This window comes from Amblyomma americanum, chromosome 2 (assembly GCF_052857255.1).
Source record: "Amblyomma americanum isolate KBUSLIRL-KWMA chromosome 2, ASM5285725v1, whole genome shotgun sequence".
Classification (NCBI taxonomy): Eukaryota; Metazoa; Arthropoda; class Arachnida; order Ixodida; family Ixodidae; genus Amblyomma; species Amblyomma americanum.
Window position 1 is genome coordinate 13,447,441 of NC_135498.1, and position 23,237 is coordinate 13,470,677.

A 23,237-nucleotide genomic window follows, 5' to 3' on the forward strand; every position below is an offset into this window, starting at 1 on the left:
CACAACAATCAAAATTTATTGTTGGCTAAATTGTTGGCGAAGGTTCACGAGAAATTAAAAGTAATCAGTGAGTGCGATAAGACTGCAGACGAATGAACCGGCACAAAATGAATTTGTACTGATCCTTCTAACAAAATGTCATCCCTTTCCGTTTTGCACACGACCCGCATGAGCTCAGTACGCCCAAAAATTACACAGCGAATGTCTGTGCTTTAACGATCCGAAGTTTCTGCTGCCTGCAGAAAGAAACAAATTGTGTCTGTTCACGAGACAATAGCCGCGTTTGCAGGCAGCCGATTCTATTTCCTTCTTTATATAGGAAAAAAACGTGTTATTACAGGTCTTATATCCGGTTTACGTTGAAACACGCAAGTTATTTTAGTTCAGTCAGCAAATCAGGGTGCATAATGGCAATGGCCGGCCGGTATTCATTACTTAGATTTATTTATCCCGTTTTGAAAGGTCAGACGCAAGTTATCTCTACGGTAAATACACGCGTCGGCTGCTGAGGAACCGCATCCGGTTTTACCCTATCGGGCTAGCGTCGCATCCGGTCTGGCTGGCTCCATGGGAACAATTCTCTCGAAGGCCCCCTGTGGCTGCCGGTGCGAAGTTCGACTACCGAGTCCGCCGGGGAGAGTCGATTCATCCGAGCGGCGCGACTGAAGGCCCCTTACATGTTCATGTGTTTCTTATTGATTTTTTACGTTCCTTCTCACTCTCTAGAATCCGAGCACTCTATTTAAATGGGCTACGTATCCCTATACACGCGCTTAGTTAAGGTTAGAACTTAATTCTAGCTGTTTTCGCTCTGAACGTCCTTCACGGGGCCTGTCTTCTGGCAGTCCCGGTCCAGCTTTTATTACAAGCACAACAGCATCTAGTATTACATTCAACTCTCTCGCTTCAAGCTGGAAAGGCCCGAAGACTGCGCACGAGCTCCAGCATGAAGCACGGGGTAGCACTGGTGCTTCTTTATTTGTCCCTGCTCCGAGCAACTAGCCAAGGGTCCCCATGCAGATCGGCTTGGGCTGCCGTAGAAGGAAGCGGCGACCGCCTCCTCATCTTCGATGGACGGCCCCAAAGTCAGCGTTCCGGCGCCAATCCGCTGACCACCGTGGCATGGGCCAGCTTCCAGGACGATATCCTGAACAGTGGGTGAGCCATTGTTGCCTCTATGGTTTTCCGTAAAACAATTGGAGCAGGAAGCAGTGGTAGTCGTGGGTGGCGAAATGAAGGACGTAAGATATTAAATTATAATAGTGGTTTTATGCACGGAATTAAGTGTTTGATGACTATAGCTGTGCAAATTTTGTCAAAAACAGTGCATAAAGAAGCGTTCCTGGCAGAACACAACGCTGGCATTGCCGGAATCACATAACAAATCAGAGAGCAAAACGCGAAATTACGCAGGTTGGACATTTACAATCATTCATTATCAGCGTGCTGCAGGCCCCCTTCGGCGGCTATTATACCTTCAGTTGACTTTGTATATCACAAATAGATTTCAAGAATAGTTTCTAACTTGATTCTGAGGGTTTAATTTTAGAAAACAGCGGCAATTTGATGAAGTTACAGTGATGGAAGAAAATTATTCATCGCGCCCAGCTACGAGGTAATAGAAAATGGCTGAACAGTTTAAGGTCAGGCGAATATCCTGGCCATGCCAGATGTTAGCCTTCTCTTTCGTGCTCGTCAGGCTATTCTGTAAGTAATATTAATCAGTGCGTTAGAGCATTATCATCCTCACACATGGTATCGCCTTCTGGGTACAATGTGAGATAGCAAGGAGCACGTGGTTCTGGCCCGACAGTTAATGACAATAATGCGTCCGCCGAGAACAACTAAGGGTCCTAAAGAAAGGCAGGCTGCAGCGGCCTGTGCCATAGCTGACAAAACTGCGTGCTTGAAAGATAGTGAAATTTGAATTAAAATTACAATTTGTAGTGATAATTGTAGTTCACTACAAATCCAGGGCAACCCAGAGTTTACGATTTATTCTTCTTGCAGCACGGACGTCGAAGCTAAGAATTGAACCCCCAGAGATTGATGATTTCGCAACTGTAGCGCGCCCTTGCGCGTTTTTCTGTCTTATGAAGATCGCGATGAATAATTTCTCTGAAACAGGTCTCTCAAGGAGGACGATTATTTCTGCACTGACCATGACAGCTGTGGTTTTGCGGTTTTAAGACGTCACCCGTTCTAGCACTCGGACGTATACAGTGTTGGAAGAGTCTTGTATGTGCTCCTTATTATAAGGCTTAACCGCCATTCCGATATTATGACATGATCTGGGATATTGTGCCTATCAAGAAGCTACAAAGTCCTGCTGTCCTGGTCGCAGGTGAGGGCAAATTAGCACAGGCAATGTGTTCCTTTTAGATCTTCGATACGCCTGATCCGCACTGTTCCACAGTGAGTCCTTCCACTGCTCAGATATATTCAAGGCCATTGCCAACCATTCGTTACTGAAGCAAAAGAAGCGAAATTAGCAGGCAGAAGTCGTGTAAAATGGTACAAACTTGAGCCGTCGAACATGCCAGTGTTTTTGTTTGTTAGAGAGCGCCTGCATCATTATACTGCAAAATCGGAGATGCCATGGAATTGAGCTTAGCATGCTGCGGCAAGAAAAATCAAAACAATTACAGGCTGCGCTATTTCGTCAGCGGCCAAATGAAGCTGTCCGTTTGTTATATCAAAAGGAAGTCATTATTTGTAGTTGTTATACTCACCAGAGGAGGGTAGCGGTCCTTTTTTTATATAGTTGCAGCTCTTACAGTAAGTAGCAAATCTGCACCTAGGAGAGATTGTAGCCCCCTGTTAAAGGTCGGTGCTGAATGTGTGCATGTGTACAACATTCACCATCACAATAGTGAAGGTAATATGGGCTAAATATGATTCGCAGCATGTCTAGAATGACGAATCTGATTTCTGCTTTATCATAAATCAATGATCCTTCATGCATACCACCCAACTTTTACAAACATTGTGTACTTTTTTCTTCCGTGAATTCCCAGCAACACTGAGGTCGCACTACTTCGAGAACTGAGCATCTCTCACATCTTGCGTGCTGCAACTCTTACTGAGCGCGATAGTACATGTTGAAACATGAGATTATTTCGGAAGCGGTGATGGGAGCGTGTGCAACTGTCTAAAGAGGTGTTGCACACAACGCGCTGTTAGTGTGGGGCTAGTCTAAAGTTGCTTACCTGTCCTCAGCTGGGCGTATCTGGAAGTGGAATCGAGTGAGGGCGTGATGGACGACATCCAAGCGTACGCCGCCGGAGCTCTGGAAGCGCACTTGACTCGGCAGCTGATGGAGGACCAGTGGGAGAACATATTTGCCCATTACTGCGACAATCAGACGGAATTTTGTGCCAAACTCAACGGCTTCCTCCAGAACAACCTCGACTATTCGCGCCGCAACGAGGAGCGTCTAAGGGACAGCGACCCGTACTGGAACCTGGTAAGGCGACCACTGCACATTACAGGAACATTCTGTGCTGAAGCCAGTTTTCTAACATAACAATTAAATGTAAAACCAGTTAGTTTGAAGCGTACAGAGGGATTTCCCAAATGATCGCCGTGGCTAGGCGAGAAACAAACGGCCGTCCTGAAATGTGATGAAGTGCGTCCTGCCCGAACGACCCTCTCTTGAGGGCAGAAATCTTGAAACAGGACATGAAGAGTTAAAGACCACAAGAAAGGACAAGCGATATGGGAAAACCTTGCTGCTTCATTCCCCATTACAAGTATAATTCAGTACGTTTCAGGTGTTCGTTAGCATACCAGGTGAGATTTCTTTTTGTAGCGCCACTGCAGAAGCCATTTTTTAACATCTATTTTCGATACACCGCTGTCCGTTCGAGTTCAAATCGTGTGTGCAAAAACAGATTGCTTGTATTTTTTGTGTTCCGCTCTGGCACTTGCGAGATCATCCTTGCCAAGATCATCGTCATCTAAAACAAGTTTGCGGCTGGCGTATGGGGGAACAACGCTCTACGCCTGTCACCTTCCCGTCCTTCGCGCGAGCTTTGAGCTTTTTGCTTTCTGGAATGCCAAACGCCGATTGGCTCAGCAAACGATCATTTGGAAGAAGTGCCTTATTGGTTGCAATGAAATTTTGGGAAGGTTTCCTGAGCAGCACCTGCTGTTCGCCGCATCGCATCCCATGAAAACACAAGACACCCACACAAGAATTTCCCCCCAGGAGAGCTATATAGAAATGCAAGCGTTGGCCAGTCCCCAAGGTAGCAGGAAACGAGGCACCTTCCGCTACCAAAACGTTTTACTTGATGGCACACATGACTGTGGACCTGCAATGTCGTTGTCCCCTCAAAACCTGTATCGGAGGCACCATCTGTGTTTTAGACAGAACGTAAGCGCGTTATCCCACTTCAAGAATAGCCAGGTACACTTAACAGGAGGGCGGAGTTACTCTCCTTTCTCAAGCACCTGCCTTGAGCGGTCGAACAGCGCGCTGTGTGGGTTGTGCTTTTGTTACATTCGTCTCCTGCCAGCCGACCTCGTTATGCGTTTTTAGGACATGTGAACTAAAGCATGATTTATGCAATTTCGAGCCCTACGTCGCTCGTAGATCACGTCCCTTTTTATGGGCGTATTTGTGGACGAATTCAGCTGCAGGTGGCATCGCTGCGCCAGCTATCATGTTTCGTAGCACCGTCTAACAGTCCCTAAAATCCGAAAACCGGCCTGCAAAGCGACAGAGTTTGATATTCAGTGGGGTGATTTATGTGCAGGGCTCGACTCACATCGCTAGTGCGTGGAAACGGCCTCAAGTGGTGATAGTATTCGTTTCACCCATAAGGCAATAGCACAAGTCCATTGTCTTCCATGGTCGACCAGTTCAGGAACCGGCTTTAAATAGTTTGCAAAGTTTCTTCTTTTTCTTCGCGTGATATTAGAGAAACCCTGCGGTTTTCCTGTCGCACTTTGTAATGCTAAACTACATACCATCTTGCGTACATTGGCTGCCCTGTGTGAGCACAGTGCCGGCAAAAACAGCGGCTACAATGTGCGTTCTAACAAATATATCGACAGTCGATCAGATCGAGTAAGCCTTGGCCGTTAGCAAGAATGTATAACTGCATAAAAGTTATCTGCATTGGCACATTGGGCACACCCGAAAAAACAGAGGAAACCCATAGCTGGCACGGCGCGTGTACTTTACTACGCGACTCTCCCTCAGAGCACCACGCTGTCGAGAAATGGCCGGACATTGCGTTGTTGCAAATATATCAACACACTTCGCTCATTCCTGGAATGTGTTGTAAAAAACTTTGTTGGGTTTCCTTTTTTTTTCTGTGACAGGTCCACCTTCAAATGCTACAAATGCTTGGCCTAAGCGACGCATTCGAAAACATCACGCTTGACACGTCTCGCACGCTGACAAATCTTACCAGAGCACTGTAAGTATCTCATCCTTGTAGAGAAGTTTACTTTATTATTTGCTTGCTTCCTTTGCTTATAGGCTGGGCAGCCATGTCATTTTCCCACGAACAGTGTGGGAAAGTGAGTTATAATCACCCGCTGCTCTCCACGAACAGTGTGCTTAAAACGAGTGCTTTTTAGCGCGTAGTCAGTTGAAGTTTAAAATAGTTCAGCAATCTTAGCTTAGGTATTTCGAAAAGCAGTATAAGTAATGTGCCATGCAGTGAAAGAGAAAGCCCGACCGAAAAGAATTCATCTCTCTCTCAACCAAGAGTGAAACAAACATACGCCAACTGCACGTATTTCTCACGGGCATCTTGGAAAATCATAGCACATTTCCTCTATGCGCCCCTTCATGTCCCTTGTGTCCGCGAAGCACAGATAACTTATACCGAGCTGGCATCGCATAGTTTCTGTTTGCTCTATCAGCGGCGGCCCCTGTATTCGGAACGCCACAGAACGATTACGCAGGATGAGTGGGCTTCTTCTGGCTGCGACGGTGAAAGTACAAGGTGGGCGCGCAGCTGAAGTCGCAGACTCTTCTGCCCGGCAGACCATTTTCGCCCCTACAGATTAAGAGACCTATGGGTCTCAAGCCAAGGGTATTCCGGGGACCTTAACAAACAATACGCTATTTTATTTAAAGAGCATGCCATGGGGATCTTGAAGCAACCGCATCCCCTCAGCTAACGGTTTCGTCGATAGCTAGCGCTCTGTGTGACCTGCGTGCCCTTTTCGCAGAAATCTGGAGTTGGAAGACACGGGCGGGCATGGGGACAGCCGGAGCACACATGGCCCCGTGTGCCCCTTGTGTTCCGTGTATCTGTGTTCCGGCTTGCCTTGCGTCCAGAATGTAAACAGGCCAATGAGCCGCAGCATAAATTTTAAAGCACAAACTTGAAGAGCGGAAAGAACACCCCAATCTGCTGACATGCGCCTCAACAAGAGGACCTGTCATTGCTTAGACGAAGGCAAGAGCTTTTGTCAACATGGTCAGATTACTAAGGCTTTCCTTCCATCTTCTAGTCACGTTTGTTCTATCGAAAATTCACTCTTCCCGGCTATTTGCCTTTTCCGCTTTAGCCTACAATGCGAGTAGCGTAGGACAGTGGACCGCAGAAGCGGTTACCATTCATCTGTGCGCAGATTTTTCAACGTCGTCGGTGACCTCATGGACCTAGAGCCCGCTCTCAGGCGCACCACGGACCTGCATTCGGTTAGCCTCGTGCCGTCTTGTTCAGCATTGATCAAGGTAGTCGGCGACTACGAGGACATCTACATGGCGCATAACACCTGGTTCCTGTACAGCAGCATGCTGAGGATTCAGAAGAAGTACACCTTTCCTTGGCATTACACGCCGTCTGCGAAGAAACCAGGTACGCATGACCGATAGGGCTTACCTGAGCTCGCAAAGGGAGCTGGCAAATGCACTCAAAGGCACCGTACCGGTTACTGGATATAATTACAGTGTTAGACAAAAACATTTACCCTCGGACGAAATAAGGACAATGGCTCCGTTTAAAGATCTGCTCTCAGCAATTGGGTGCCAGTAAAAATGTATTACAAGATGAGAGTAAGAATAAGAGCAGAGCTTTGTAGAAATAGCCTCTACTGACACAGAACTCTTAGTGTTCGTACGGCGCTTCAAGTTGCTTGCAGAAAGCATAAGGTGCAACTCCTAGCCGTTTATACCAGTTGCTAGAGCCCCTGCTCTAGTCACTTTCCGGAATGCTTCTGCCTGAGCTGTTGAATCATTTTTGCAGTTTCTCTCAGGCGGCTTGATATCTACGCACGTTGAATAGAATGGTGACTTCTTTCTACAGAAAGAAGTTGTTTGTGTAGTATCACGTACCACTCCCGTTTGAAGCGACGACCACAAAGGAAAGCCTATTGAAACAACACTAAGCACAGACTAGTGTTTTGTAGGCATGAAGATTTGGTGACGACTTTATAGTGCGTTTAGACCATTGGTTAACCAGATTAAAACTCAGTATTCAATTCTGTTGTCAGTGTAAAAAACTGTCTTGTCTCTCTTAGCACTAACTTTGCAACTACAGGCCGACCATTATTTTTATGGTTGTTAGATCTGGGGAATAATTTCTCATGGTCTCTGGTTGACTGTACATATCAGCCAAGAGCGAGCAAACTCATCCTTTTTATCGATTCATTTAACCCGAAAGTGATTAAAAATATATAGTTCAATTTTTTATAACAAACCTCTTATCTCTAAGAACAAATACTCTATCAGATGAAGTATACCGGCTACTGCACTCTCTCTAGAAGCTGTTCACTCAAGCCAAATTGCCTGAGGATTGAAAGTCTCTTTTCGGCAAAGAGTAGAACTGTCAGTACATTCTCTGTACGGCCACAAGGAGTTAGATTACGTTTATTTTATTCGCTTGAGTAATGCAGCGGAGCTTTATGATCACCTGTGACTCGCATCCCACGGAAACTAGGTCCGTCGCTGAAGCAGGAAAAAAAGTGATATGCCTGAACAAAGGTTCCCAATAAACGCTACGCAATGTAAGCCAAGTTTGGCGGTCAATAATGACGTGCAATAAGGTGTTTGTCTGGGCTAGCCGGTACATGGTACTAAATGAAGGCACAGCGCACGAAAGGCGGGACTGAGAAAGAGACAAACACAGCGCTGTGTTTGTCTCTTTCTCAGTCCCGCCTTTCGTGCGCTGTGCCTTCATTTAATAATGACGTCATGGTCCCGTAGGAACCACGTGATTACGACGTAAAGGGACGAAATGGCCATAGTTTCAGTTTTCCAAATCAAAGATGGCGCCTATTGGTGTGACATCTTAGCCAAGATAGCGGCCGCTAAAATTACTTGTGCCCGTACCCCCCACTCATACAACGACTGGTTTTGTCGTCCCTCAAAAGCGCGTTGTTCGTGGAACAAAAATTTCGATGACCGCGGTGATTCGGCGTGGCGGTCCATCATACGGCTCTTGCACGGACTTCATAGCCCTATCAACAAATGGATAAAATGGCACAACACAGTTTTTATGAGCATGTAAGAACAGCAAACCGCCCCTGCCGGGCCCACGACTGGGAGTCGAACCCGCGGCGCCGCGAACAGATCAGTTTCATAGATTCCTGTCTATAGACAGTCTAGAGACAAATGTCTGCTGAAAGTCTTATAGACACGGGTCTATAGACGACGTATAGACTTATGTCCATACACTTCCTGCAGATTTCTGTGTATAGACAATAGTGTACTCGTCCAATACACATGGGTCGATAGACTACAGACATTCCATAGGAATATGGCCTGGCAATGCTATAGTCAGACGGTCTACAACTGTTGAAAAAGGTAACCACACGGTCTTCACAAATGACATGACGATCAATATAGTTACAAATTTGGTTTATCTCCAAGCTATCCAGGCTGGGAATATGCAATACATACATCATAAGAATGCACCACATTATACCAATAAATGCTGAGAGTAACGGTCCGAGTAGTTTCTTCAGAAGCATTCTTGCGACCTGTTGTGTGCAGTCAATTATCCGGGCATGTTGACCTGTGCAGCGCAAAGGAAAAAATAATATAAGGGGAACTGAAAAAAAAATTATCTGCCAACACCGCCTTAGTGTTCGAGTTAAGAGCATTAGCTACAGGAGCTTCAAGCGCTTACATCGGTGTGCTCAGCAAACGTGGAGACGGCCAAATTCGAACATTCGAGGATGTTACCTTTCCGGAAACATTCCTTTTAAGACAAAAGCAGAGCCATCTACCTGATGAATTTTGCACTGCTACTGCGATTAACAGCCACCTTCGCCATGTCGGTACATTTCCTCCTATATCAGGTAAAAAACTTTAGAAACGTGTGCATCACAACACGACGAGTCGCTTGACACCATCCGGAAACCCCTGGGACAAACGGTTCGGCCGCAATGGCCATCTGAAAGTTCTCGGAATGCACGATTTGGGGGCGGAAAGGTCGTTGTTGCGAATCCCACATATATTTTGGACTTCATCTAAGCTAGCAGTTTTATACTGAAGAACATGTCACGTTATTTGACACCACTTCGAAGATTCTGCGTCAAACGGGTGTCCTCCAAATTTGATGCAGATAGTGGTAACGGGGCGTCGCACTTCGATGGCTGCTGTACTGGTACACATATAATGGATCGAAATTGTAGGTATGAATTAAGGCGCTACGCGTCCACTGTTATGTGGTACAGTCTGCTCACATAGTAACTGTTTTGGTAAATTTGACCTTCATTGCAGAAAGACGCGTCTTTCAAAAACGTTATTAGTAAGAGCTCGCGCTTTTAAAATTCTCGCTCGATTTCTACACACGTGCTTTAGAGCGAAAAGCATATACTGGCTATCCCATTCTATAAAAGTAATCTTGAGCTTTTGGCTTGGTTTTATGGGGTTCACAGACCCAGGCTATGAGAGATGCTTTAGTGAAAGGCTGCGGATAATTTCGACCATCTGCGGTTTTTTATTATGCACTGACATGGCATTGAGAACAGGCCTCTAGCATTTGGCCTATATCAAAATGGACCGCAGAGGCCGGCATCGAACCCGAATCTTCCAGGTCACCAGAGGAACACGATAACTACTGAGCCATCGTGCCGGCTTCATCATTTCAGCAAATACGCTTGACGAATTCTAAGTGGTTTTCATAAAACACTGTAACCAAGACCAATAATCCCTGGAGCACTCTACTTCTACAATGAATACCTACTGCGAATACTGATCTATGTAAGACATTCCTTTTACATTAAATGGAAAAGAAGACTTCGAAAAATTGTGCCAAATATCAGCATTGACTCCCTACGAGCTGTCGAGAATGCCGCCCCGATAAAATTCACATTCAGTGCTGCTTACACAACGACCCCAACAGGAGAATATATCAGCATTTGTTCTTATACCCACTATTGAACAAGTGCTTCAAAATGCCATGCGTAAAGCCTGGTATTACGTACGCCGGTACTCGAACGGGCACAAACCATGCAAAACCTACCAGGCAGACTGCGAACCTGTTCGCCGCAGTTTTGCGCCCATAAGTCGAAGCGCAGAGAGGGAACAGCATACTCATACATCAACGCGCGCTCTTAGAAACAAGCGGGTTGCAGCGCTTCGTGCCGCGCTCATTATCCAGAAAAACTGAAACAGCACATAGTGGCTGCAGCTGCACCGTTTCGAAAGCAGGCGTGAGTTTGAGACAACATACGCATTACTGTGAGGATGAGACACCGTCTCAAATTCCCTTAGTTTTTTCCTTCAAGTGCAGCCCGAACAGAGCAGTAAAGAGGAGGTTCTTGCACACAGGTAGCCTAACCTAAGGCTGCTAGAAAAAGCAACCAAACCAAAGAACACACTCCAAGTAGCGACTATTTCAAAGAAACAATTAACTTCTTCAACCACAGGCGTAGCCATAACACAACTCGAGCTGAATTGCATTCGTTTGCGCAAATAAGCGCCAAGTTATATTGGCGTTTTCATAATGTAGCCGTCTCAGATCAGAAAACGCATACTCTGCCTCCCATACAAATGCTATTGGAGAGATTTGTGCACGCGTGAGCGGGGCCCACGAACGAGCTTCTCGAAACGAAATGTAAGGCGTGTCTTGTCAAGGCGAGCTTTACTCAGCTTTCAAAATGAAGTGCCCGCCGGCCAGCGGCGGCGGCCAACAGCTCGGATAACATGGATGGACAAATCCATACGTGTGCAACGAAAGGGGAGACGGGATGCAGATCGTACGTTCTTCACGGTGTTTGTACACGCTGGCCATTCGCGCCGGCGATGACTTTTGTTCAAACATCACACTATAAGCATTCCTCTAGAATCGCATGACAACAACTTCGACAAACGTCCCTTGTTCCAGTCTGTAGCGTTACAAAACATCTTCGGTGAAACGTCGCAGTCAACGACGTGCACCAAGCGAACGTGTACACGTAACAAGCAATGCACACCTCTCAATAACCAGCAGCTCATGGTCTGGACAGGAGATAACACAGATTAAAAAATAAATGTAATCCACCTCAGGACGTGAGTGTGCGTTTTCGGAGGCGCCAAGCAAATCGAGCTGACACGGCGCTAACCCTTTCGGCCGTCATTCACGGTCTAAGCGATATTTCTGGCCGCGCATCTACCTTGAAGCACGAAATAGCAGTAGACAGCTTGCGAGGAGTGGCGGCGTACCATCACGGATTTCGCACCGAGTGCCTTCCCGCGCATTAGTAAAGACATATCGACACAGGCAAAAGCGGCATTAGTCGAGAACCCGATGGCTTCCGCTGCTTGTAACGCCCCTTACAAACGAGGATAGCAAGTTTGTCGCTGCGCACATAATCTGTTCTGCACACACAGTTCTGCTTATAGTGGCTTAGGAGACCAAAATAATAAAATAATCGCGTAGACTTACTGTAAGTGGACGATTAAGTTTGATTTCGATGAAAACGTAATTCACGAGAGAACACGCCGACGACACCGACATATAAGCGCACACAGTTGTTTGCAGCCCGAATGATTTTCCGCCGTCTTGCGGTAAAATGGGTGAAACGTGCACAGAAACCCACTTCACGGTCGTATCTTTGCCAGTCGCAGTCTTGCCGTGTGTAGCTTGATCTGGTATCCAAGACCACACAGGGCAAAATCCTCCACCCGCGCATTAAAAACCTTATTGTTTTCGCGAAAACAAAACCGAAACATTGCTGCTTTGTCCGTACGCGCCGCATCTTCCCCCGAATAGTTATGTGGCACACATTTCGAACCATAATTAAAAAGTTGCACAGCATAACGTCTTTTTTGCTTGTGCTTGTGTTTAGAAAAATGGTAGGGCGACATCAGCGTGTCATCGGCTCCAAAGCAGCAGGTATATGGGGAGGAACGAAGAAATACTGCATCTGGGATGGTTGCCTCGCAAAGCTTTATCACGTGAATGCAAACTGCAAAGGTATAACTGGCAGACGTTAATCGCGCAGAGGACCATGCTCTTTGAGACTCCTCTAACGGTGTTTCCGCTTTATTTTCAGGATGTTAAAGAGAAATGTGGAATCGCTGATGAAATGTTTCTGAATTAAGCGCGTTAGACAGTAATGATCATAAGACGGAATGAAATTTTCTCAAGCGATTTCTTTAAGGGAGAGCGTGTTCGTTTAACGTGGTACAGTTTGCGAGAATCCTTATTTCAGGAGTGGCTGCCTTTCCTCTCTTTACCTGCTAGCATTAACTGTTCTTTAATTGTGTTCACAATATACGTCACGGTATAACGAAAAGAAGCTTTTCAAAGCTTCTAAAAGCAATATACAGGAGGGCGTTGCATTGTCCTCACACAATATTTTCTTTTTTAATTTTCGAAATAGCGAAAAAGGTGGAGGACTCTAGGCATAGTTGCGGTCACCCGATGCAGTTCCCCTCAGCATGGAGTGCAAAAAAATTGACATTGTTCTGGACTTGGTCGAAAGACAGTGTATATGTTGTCAGATAAAAAGAAATTGGGATTGTTGTAGACTGGTCTTTAGACTATAGACTAATATATATATATATATATATATAGACTATGCACTGTAAGGCTGTTTAAGATTTTATAGTCTAAGGACCACCTATAGACGAAAGGATTTAAGACCATTATACTCTTACACTCTATATAGTCTATAGACCGTCCTTAGACAAGAGGAAATTAAGGCGGTTACAGCTTTAGACTATAGACATTTTATAAACCGTCTGTAGACAAAAGGAAATAAAGCGGTTATTTACTTTGTCTATAGATGTTCTATAGAGAAAATTAAAAGTCTAAAGGATGGCTAGGGAGCCTATCAAAAGTGTATAGAAAGTGTTTAGACTGGCACAGAGTGGCTACCATTTGAGCTCTTAGCGCCTAGATTGCCAAGCATCTGCAATTTCGCTTGTTCTTTTCCCCGGCTGGATTGCACTGCAATGTTCTGTCGCCTAAACCAAGAAAAAAATTATTATACTTGACATTTCGGCTGCAGATTTGGCGTCTTTTTTTTTTTGTAGCGCTAGCTACATTACGGTAGCATTTCGAGCCTTCAGCGTGGCGGTGCCGCCACCCTGTGGCTGCGCCGCCACGCTGTCACGTGGTGGCCACGTGGCGCGGAGCAGCTGCCGGCGGCGGGCGCCGTGGCTGCTGATCACGTGGGTCGTCACGTGGTTGGTCACGTGAACAAGTTCCACTCGGCCAGCTGTAGCTACCGCGTCACTCCAGGTTTAACCAGAGCTAAACCACAGCCAATTTTTTTAATTCAGCCTGTTGCTCCTGCTCTTTCTTCCAGGTGACGTTGTCCCCGGTCGTACGATAACGATGTCCTCGTACCCAGGAAAGCTGGTCTCTTCGGACGACTTCTACCTCACTTCCGCCGGCTTGGTAAGAGCCAATCAGCCTGTCAAGTGTCATGGTTGCTGCGGCTGTATTGTGAGCAGCGGTTAATGTGGGCGGGAGGGTTTATGCATGTTTGCAAGCAGAATTAACACCACTGTTCACGGTGCTACCTAAGACATACTAGACTTGACGCTAACAGCTGATATAAAAGGGACTAAAAGCATCGGGCGCCGCGGCAGAGGGAGAATGCCAGAGTGATGCCCATTGAACATGAACATGAAACATGAAATCTTTATTTTCCATCAAATACAGATGGGGGGATTGCAGAAAAAAAGCTGTCCTTCGACAGCTTGACGGGTCCACAGTCCCTCATTTCGGCAGAGTGGCAGCATCACATATGAAAACATATTCTTGATACGCAAACATATACATATTTAATGTGATGCAGATATAGTACTCATAGTACAAATGTAAACGAAAACAGCTGCACTCATTGCTACAAATTCAAAAGAAAACAACAGCAAGGCTAGACAACATTACATAAAAACCAAATACATCTGCCGGAGATCTTTGTAGGATGCCGTGAAGAGATCAAAACGGACCGAATTATAATAATTTAAAAGTGTTCATATAGTGTACTTATGGCACTGTTTCCCGTAATTTGAACGTGACATCGGTACTGCGAAATCCTCGAAGTGTCTTGTAATGTAACTCGGAGTTCTGTCCTGTAATTGGGATAGGTTACGTATATTGTTACGTATATTGCGGTGTGAACCCCCACAGGCCGTTGTGGAGACGTCCATCGAGAACAAAAACCCGGATCTGTGGCTGCTGCTCGACCCCGAGGCGGCTCCGCTCACTTGGGTGCGAGCGATGGTGGCCACCCGACTGGCCAGGTCCGGACGGGAATGGGCAGACATATTCGCAATGAAGAACAGCGGAACGTAGGTAGTTTGTTTTAGTGCTATTGAGCTTTCATATCAAGGAGCCGCTCCTAGATTTCATGGTCAGCTCCATGGCAGAGACTGGGAGAGCAGACTGACAGTGTCATTTTCCTCAATGCTATGCTCAAACAATGCTCCGCCACGATGTTCTATTCCAAGACTTCCACACACCCTCTTTCCTTCCTCCCCTCTTTCTCTATCTCCCCCCCCCCCCCCCCCCCAAGCCGTTTCCTTCAATGCGCCCGTAATACCTCATGTAACGCTTGCATAACCTACACCTTCACCCAGCACCCCATGTCTGTTGAATGCACTCATTTCGCCCAGCAACGTGTCATGTTGCAGTCGTCTACGCAAACACTGTCGCCAAAAGCCACTCACTGGGGCTCCAGTAGGCACTAAGCGAGTGTACCCAGAGTTCTTGGATCATATTAGTTATAGGAGAAGGACGAGAAAACATTTATTGCTGCACTAATCTAAATTGTGAATGGGAAGTGGGGATGATTGTTGAGGTTGGTGGCAGTCCCTATTCCGTGACGCCATTGGCCGCCGCTGCTGCCGTGCTCTCTGAACCAGGACCCGCTGGGCCTCCAATCATATCAGTTGGGAAACTCCGCTTGAAAAAGTGAGTAGTTCCAGGGCCCACTTTTCAGGGCCGACTGACTCAAACTCTTTACGTCAAAACGGAAGAGAAGGCAGTTATCACCGCTTCGATGTGAATGGTGGTGTAGAGTAGCCCTGGGGTATTTGGCCGCAGGAAAAAACTGACTTGCCGTCATTGCAGTTCGATCGCGAAAGCGACTGATGATGGCGATAACTGCATTTCAGATTTAGACCTATTCTGGCTTACAGAAGCTTCGTTTTTCATGAAAGCAGCCAGTAAAGATAGGTTCGTTCTTCTTGGTCGTGGTGAGATTTCGTATAACTCGTATACCGGGCTCCACCACCGGGTGCCCCACCGTCCGAGACGAGACGGTATAACAGACGAGATCCGGCAAAACTTGACTGAAGGAAGGAAAACTGAAACTTTATACAGGAATTCACATATTTACAACAGAATAAACGGCAAGCATGATTACATGGAACTGGCTAAGGGAAAATCTTCCCTCCTTGGCATCGCCAAAGATGCAAGGGATCTAAATCTAGCTCAGAACGCCTTTTCCCGGCTCCGGACCTGGTTTTAAAGACCTAGGAGACTGGCCCACCCCTTGCATCACCCAATCACAAACAACTAACACCTGATTGGTTCAAAAACTGTATGGCACGCCTTCCCGCTTCGGCAAGGTTCAAAACCCTTTCCCTAAAATGCCCAACACGAAAAGAACATCAAAATAGCTATACGAACATGGCATTCCGGGAATAGACACTCGAAATGATTGGCCCACCAGGTTTAGGTGGCACGCCCCATGCCTTCACAGTATTGCTCACACTCTCGCCCCCAGAAGAAAAAGCAAAAACAACCTCCCATTGTGCCCGCAGGTGCAATCGTTTTCCTTTGACTCTCGTCCGGCCCGCAGCTGTTCCGCACTTAGTCCTGTCATCGGACCACAGCGGGGCGCCTCTCGTGCGCATACGCGGCTTAGCTTGCCGCTGTTACGGACGAGGCGCGACAACATTCCGGGAGGGTCCAAACAACTGGGAGTCGTCTCTCGACAGATGCTTCAAGGAGGCGCCGGCGTGTCCGCGGTGCCACTAATGCACGCGGCGGCGTCAACGAGGGATCCGCATCTGTTGTTTACGGGGGTTAAAATGGACGTCCGCCGCCCGGGACAATTCCCCGAAACCGACGTCCCCATTAGCTCACGGCACGGGACCCCCCCCCCCCCCCGCGAGACGCAACGACAGTGTGTCGGGTGTCGGCAAGGGCGGCGGGCCGCGGCGCCGCGAGCCATCGGCGGTGGACGCGGCTGTGTTTGTTTAAGGCGAGCAGCTAAATGCTCCCGCCTCGGAAAGAGACCCCGTTTTCCCGTAATGAAACCTTCTGCGCGAGGGCAGCGTCGGCCTTTCGGTCCCCGCGCAGCGTTGTGCAGCGCAGGTGCCTGACCTTCGAAGCCGAGTGGGCCCCCATTAGGGCTGTTCATCACTGCCGCAGAGACAGCAGGAACCATAATGTGCCGGAAGTGGCGAGAGTGTGTTGGGGACGCGTCCTGGCAGCCCACGGACTGGGCGCGTGATCGACCTCACAGTGATTCAACGCAGCTGCCCATTCGATCCCTTCACACGCCCCCCCTAAGATTCTACCAGGGGCCCAAATGGCACCTTGTAGAATTATAACACAACGAGGGATCCCTTTTCGCCTATAAAATCGCTCTGAGGGCGACCTAAGTAGTGGGGATACTACTGCAAACACATCGCAACGCTGCAAACAAATTGCGACACTGCAAACAAATTGCGACACTGCAAACACATTGTGACACTGCAAACACACTGTGACACTGCAAACACATTGCGACACTGCAAACACATTGCGACACTGCAAACACCCAAACGAGCGGATTACACCGCAGTTCCAGTTACTGCCACAGCACACGTCACTGGGTTTGCTCTTTGGTACCCATGTCCTCTCTTCCTTGCCCCCCGGCGTGATCATTGCTGTCTGCCTCCCAGCTGTAGTTCGGCAACCTAGACAGCGCGTCAGCGTTACCGTGAGCGCTCCCTTTCCTGTGTTTTATTGACACATTATATCTCTGTAGGGCAAGTGCCCAACGCGTCAGCTTCGCTCCTTGAGGCGTGGTGAGAGTAAGAAAGGAGAGGGGGTTGTGGTCAGACACCACAGTAACCTGAGCGCCGAACAACCAGAGGTCGAACTTCCCCAGCCCCCAGATGACTGCAAACGCCTCTCTTTCTATGGTTGACCATCGAGCCTGCGTTGGAGAAAATCTGCAACTCGCGAACGCAATCGGCCGCTCGGAGCCATCCGCGGCACACTGGGAGAGACAGGCTCCCGCCGCAACCGCTGAGGCGTCCGTGTACAGCCAAAACGGCTTGCCAGCATCGGGCGTCCCGAGAGCCGCAGCTTCACAGAGTGCCGCCTTGAGTCGCTGAAACGCACTTTCAGCTTCCGCGGGCCACGGAATTTTGTTAGGAATCCTTTTCCCCGTTAGCTCTGTCAGCGGCGCTGCCACCTCCGCATAGTTGGGCACATAGCCCCGGTAATAACCGCACAGCCCGAGCACGCTACGGAGCTCTTTCTTCGTTTTCGGTGCCCTCAGTCCCCTAATGGCTTTCAATTTTTCGGGATCGGGTGCGTGATTTCCCGAGCCCACTATGTGTCCCAAGTAACGGATTGACCCTCTCGCCACCTGACACTTTTCCAGCTTAACTTTCAGGTTCGCCCTCTCTAACGCTGCGAAGACGGCGTGCAAGTGTCGTATGTGGTCAGGCAACGCCTCGCTGAACACGGCGATGTCGTCTAAGTACGCACACGCGTAGGCAGAATGCGGGAGTAAAAGCTCGTTCATGGCTCTTTGAAACGTCTGGGCCGCGTTTTTCAGCCCAAACGGCATTACCGTCCACGCAAACTGCCCCCGATGGCAGACAAAAGCGGTGAGTAGCTGAGCCGACTGTGCCAGGGGCACCTGCCAATACCCTCTTCTAAGGTCGAGGAGCGTAATGTACTTAGCCCTTCCTACGCTCAGAATGAGCTCCTGCTGCAACGACATCGGGTAGGCATCTGCCACTGTCCCCGCATTGAGCTTTCTAAAGTCCACACACATTCTCATCGACCCGTCCTTTTTGGGGACACAGACCACGGGATGGGCGTGGGGGCTTTCGCAGGGAAAAATCAGACCCATCTCAAGTAGCTCATCTACTTGCTTGCCCACTTCGCCTTTTAGGCTTGCGGGTATTCGATAAGGGTAACCTGACCTCGGTGTGAAGCCCTCCTCTAAAACGATCCTGTGTTCTCCTATTTTCGCTACTCCCGGCTTGTCGTCGAATAGGCCTCGGTGTTCGGTGAACACTTTGCGAATGAGGTCGCCTTCTTCCGCCTTCAGATGGGCCGTCATGTCCTTGGGGAGGACCGATACTGTAGCCCGCGTTGACACCGATCGAGGCACGTACTCTACTTCGCCAAACGCCCTGTCCTCATCAAATATCACCCCAACTGCCATTACGCGCTTCTGATACGGCCGTAGTTTGCTGGCGTGTACTAATTTTCGGGCACCTCCTGGCATCTGCACGAAGTACGAGTGTTCGCGATACTTTCCGTCAACGCTGCCCGGCCCTTTCCACTGCGGGAACATTTTTCCAGGACGTTGCTCGTCAAACACCAGCACACTGTCTCCTATCTGAAAAGTTTTGTCCTTCGCCCGCCTGTTGTACTGGGTCGCGTACGCGTTCTGCTGCTTCGAGCTCACTAATTGTGCCACCTCCGCTGCATGCTCTAGGCGCCTCTTCAGCTCCCGCATATACTGTGATGGGGACGGCCCCAGCATAGCTGGTACACTTATCTGTCCCGCCCAGCTGCGCTTTAAAACCACCAGCGGACCGGTTGGTTCTCGCCCGTACAGCATCTGGAACGGGGCGACGCCCGTCGTGTCATGTGGTACCTCGCGGTACGCCCATAACAAGAAGGGCACAAACTTGTCCCATTCCTTTCCTTCCTCCTGGATGATATGATACAGCATGTTCTTAAATGTCCGGTTCCAACGTTCGACCGCGCCGTTACTTTCGGGGTGCCCCGGCGTTGAAAACCTTGGCGAGCAGCCTAGCCTCTTCAAAAACTCTTGTGTGAGTTCGGCCGTAAAGTTTGTCCCGCAGTCTGAGGCGACTACTTCCGGAATTCCCGTCCGGCTGAACACCGTCAGGAGCGCGTCACAGGTGGCCTTCGCACTGAGGGAGCGCAAGCACACCACCTCAGGCCATCGTGTGCACAAATCGATGATGCACAACGCGTACCTGTGACCCCTTCCTGAGGGTGGATCCAATGGACCTATAACGTCGACGTTGACCTGTTCGAACGGGTATCGAGGCCTCGTTAGCGGTTCTATCGGCACTCTGTCCGTCTGGCGGCGATCCGCCCTTGTCTGGCACCCATGGCAGCTGTTACAGTATGCCCTTACATCCCCTTCAATACCTGGCCAATAAAACGTGTACTTGATTCGCGCCTTAGTTTTCCTGAATCCAAGGTGACCGCCCCAGTTTGATTCATGGGCTAACCTAAGTACTTCTTGACGTCGGGATTTAGGGAGCACCAGCTGCATTACTGGTTGCCCAAGCAAGTTTTCCTTATGGTAGAGGAGACCGTCTACTTCAGTTATGCCACCTTTCCCAGCCCTGGCGTTTTTCCACACTTCTTGCAATGTGGCGTCATTGCGCTGCTCCTCCCTGAAAACCGCCGAGGCGCTGCTTTCCTCGGTTACACTACGAGCTGTGTCTTCGGCGATTAGTGCGCCGCTCTCGCTTGCCCTGCCGACCACCGCGTGCACTTCCGCGTGGGGAGTTACGCCCTCCTTGACTGGTTTCTCTTCTAGCGGCCCGTGTAACTTGTCCCGTTCCACCCCCACGTGGTCTGCCACCTGACCGTCGTTCGCCTCTACTAGCCCTTTCATATCACACTCCTCCCTCAGTGACTCCCATGCTTCCTCCGAAAGCAAACAGTCCGTTCTCGACGCTAGCTTGTCGGTCAGAGCGCATACCACTGGCACCGCTTCTTTAATCTCGGAGAAAATGCCTGCCCCGCGGTTTAACATCAGGGGCACAACTGCAAGCTTAGCCCGTACCTTTTCACCAAAGGCTGACACCAATTCGATGGACCCATGTGGCTCCACCAGTCCCGGGGGTACTATGCTCTCCCGCACAACCGTGATTTCTGCGCCTGTGTCCAGAATTGCATTAATTTGCCTATTCTGACAAGACAGAGTTATCGGTCTTAGTTCGCTTTGTGCGGCCGCTCGTGCCTGTGTCGCCACCCTTGCAGTAAGGCTTTCCCCTTTAGCGTTAAGCGCTTTCGTGGGTGTTCGTCCCGAGCCATGCGGGCATTCGGCCCTCCTGTGACCCATCGACCCACACGAAAAGCACCCTTTATACTTCTGCTTCGTGTCCGGCCTTTGTATTCCTGTCGCCTCCCGTTTGGGTTGGTACGTATCTCGCTTTCCGTCTCGACCATTTGAGCTCTCCCCCTTTTTCTGCTCGTGCTTTTTCACTGCGCTGTTCTTTCCCTGCGCTTCCTCGAACGTCTGCAGTAATGCCGCCAACGTTGGCGCTTTCTTCCATCCCTCACCCTCCTGCAAAGTTACGTATCGAAGGGCGTCCTCAGACAGGGTGTTCTTTAGTTGGTCCGCCACTAGCAACTCAACAATTCCCTCCAACGTTTTCACCCCCCTTTCCTCCACATAGAAATTGAGATAACTCTGCAGGCGAGTCGCAAACGCCCTCCAGCTCTCATTAGGCAGTTTTTTCGATGTTATGAACCTTCTGCGATATTCTCCCGCTGAGAGCTTAAGCTCTTCTAGCACCACTTTCTTCAGGACTTCGTACTCCTTATGCTGCGAAGGTGTCAAGCGCGTCGACAAGAACCGCACCTTATCCACTATTAGCGGAAATACAATTTGGCCCCACTGTTCCTTCGGGACCGCGTAGGCCTCCAGGGTGTGTTCAATCGACTCGAACCAGACAGGCACTTCTGCCTCTGCCGGGAACTTCGGGAGCACTCCCGACAACCATTTCGAGTACCGACAGAACTCCGCTCGCGAGTCGCTTCTCTCCAACGCCGTGGCGTTCTGCTCCAGGCTTACTCCTTTGTTGCTTGCTTGGAATTTTGCAAGTTCAAGCTGGACCTCGAGAGCTCGACGGTGCTCCTCAGCAGCTCTGGCCTCTTCTTTTTTAATTTCCAGAGCCATCTTGCTAATCTGAGCGTCAGACACAGACGAACTGTCCTCCGAAACAACCGTTTCCTCTCCCTCACTCATCGTGCTCGCTTTCCGCCTGTCCGGGTTTAAGTGTGCGAACCGGGTGTTCATGCACTCCCAGACCGCCTATCCAGACAGCAATGCCCCCGCCAAGGTGAAAGGCAAAGAGGACTCACCCACTGATGAGATGCACCTCGCTGGCGTCCGACTTTCGTCGCTGTCGCTGTCTCTCTGTCGCCGCCCGCTTCCCCACGCAGCTTCTCCCGACCGGCTACCGCCTTGCGCTGCTGGTCCACCCTTGGAGTCTCCGCTGCTGGTTCCCTTGGAAGCTGCCGATTCCTGCCTTCAGCTCTTGCTCCTCCTCAGCCGCCGATGCTTGGCCCGTTGCCGGAACGTCGTCTCTTCCTCCTTTGCTATCTCCTGATAACGAAAGGATCCTGTCGACTGCGCCAGTAAAGATAGGTTCGTTCTTCTTGGTCGTGGTGAGATTTCGTATAACTCGTATACCGGGCTCCACCACCGGGTGCCCCACCGTCCGAGACGAGACGGTATAACAGACGAGATCCGGCAAAACTTGACTGAAGGAAGGAAAACTGAAACTTTATACAGGAATTCACATATTTACAACAGAATAAACGGCAAGCATGATTACATGGAACTGGCTAAGGGAAAATCTTCCCTCCTTGGCATCGCCAAAGATGCAAGGGATCTAAATCTAGCTCAGAACGCCTTTTCCCGGCTCCGGACCTGGTTTTAAAGACCTAGGAGACTGGCCCACCCCTTGCATCACCCAATCACAAACAACTAACACCTGATTGGTTCAAAAACTGTATGGCACGCCTTCCCGCTTCGGCAAGGTTCAAAACCCTTTCCCTAAAATGCCCAACACGAAAAGAACATCAAAATAGCTATACGAACATGGCATTCCGGGAATAGACACTCGAAATGATTGGCCCACCAGGTTTAGGTGGCACGCCCCATGCCTTCACAGTATTGCTCACACTCTCGCCCCCAGAAGAAAAAGCAAAAACAACCTCCCATTGTGCCCGCAGGTGCAATCGTTTTCCTTTGACTCTCGTCCGGCCCGCAGCTGTTCCGCACTTAGTCCTGTCATCGGACCACAGCGGGGCGCCTCTCGTGCGCATACGCGGCTTAGCTTGCCGCTGTTACGGACGAGGCGCGACAACATTCCGGGAGGGTCCAAACAACTGGGAGTCGTCTCTCGACAGATGCTTCAAGGAGGCGCCGGCGTGTCCGCGGTGCCACTAATGCACGCGGCGGCGTCAACGAGGGATCCGCATCTGTTGTTTACGGGGGTTAAAATGGACGTCCGCCGCCCGGGACAATTCCCCGAAACCGACGTCCCCATTAGCTCACGGCACGGGACCCCCCCCCGCGAGACGCAACGACAGTGTGTCGGGTGTCGGCAAGGGCGGCGGGCCGCGGCGCCGCGAGCCATCGGCGGTGGACGCGGCTGTGTTTGTTTAAGGCGAGCAGCTAAATGCTCCCGCCTCGGAAAGAGACCCCGTTTTCCCGTAATGAAACCTTCTGCGCGAGGGCAGCGTCGGCCTTTCGGTCCCCGCGCAGCGTTGTGCAGCGCAGGTGCCTGACCTTCGAAGCCGAGTGGGCCCCCATTAGGGCTGTTCATCACTGCCGCAGAGACAGCAGGAACCATAATGTGCCGG

At 49.4% G+C, this 23,237-nt stretch overlaps 1 protein-coding gene across 1 annotated transcript in view; it reads left to right on the forward strand.

Annotated features, from left to right (window-relative positions):
* The first annotated feature begins 581 nt into the window (after positions 1-581).
* Positions 582-23,237, forward strand: part of LOC144120598 (putative phospholipase B-like 2) — a 28,364-nt gene continuing 5,708 nt past the window's right edge. The window contains exons 1-6 of the mRNA XM_077653169.1: positions 582-1,158; positions 3,220-3,466; positions 5,332-5,429; positions 6,598-6,827; positions 13,714-13,805; positions 14,544-14,704. Of these exons, the coding sequence (XP_077509295.1) occupies positions 947-1,158; positions 3,220-3,466; positions 5,332-5,429; positions 6,598-6,827; positions 13,714-13,805; positions 14,544-14,704 (1,040 nt within the window). The 5' untranslated portion in view covers positions 582-946. The remainder of the gene's footprint in view (positions 1,159-3,219; positions 3,467-5,331; positions 5,430-6,597; positions 6,828-13,713; positions 13,806-14,543; positions 14,705-23,237) is intronic.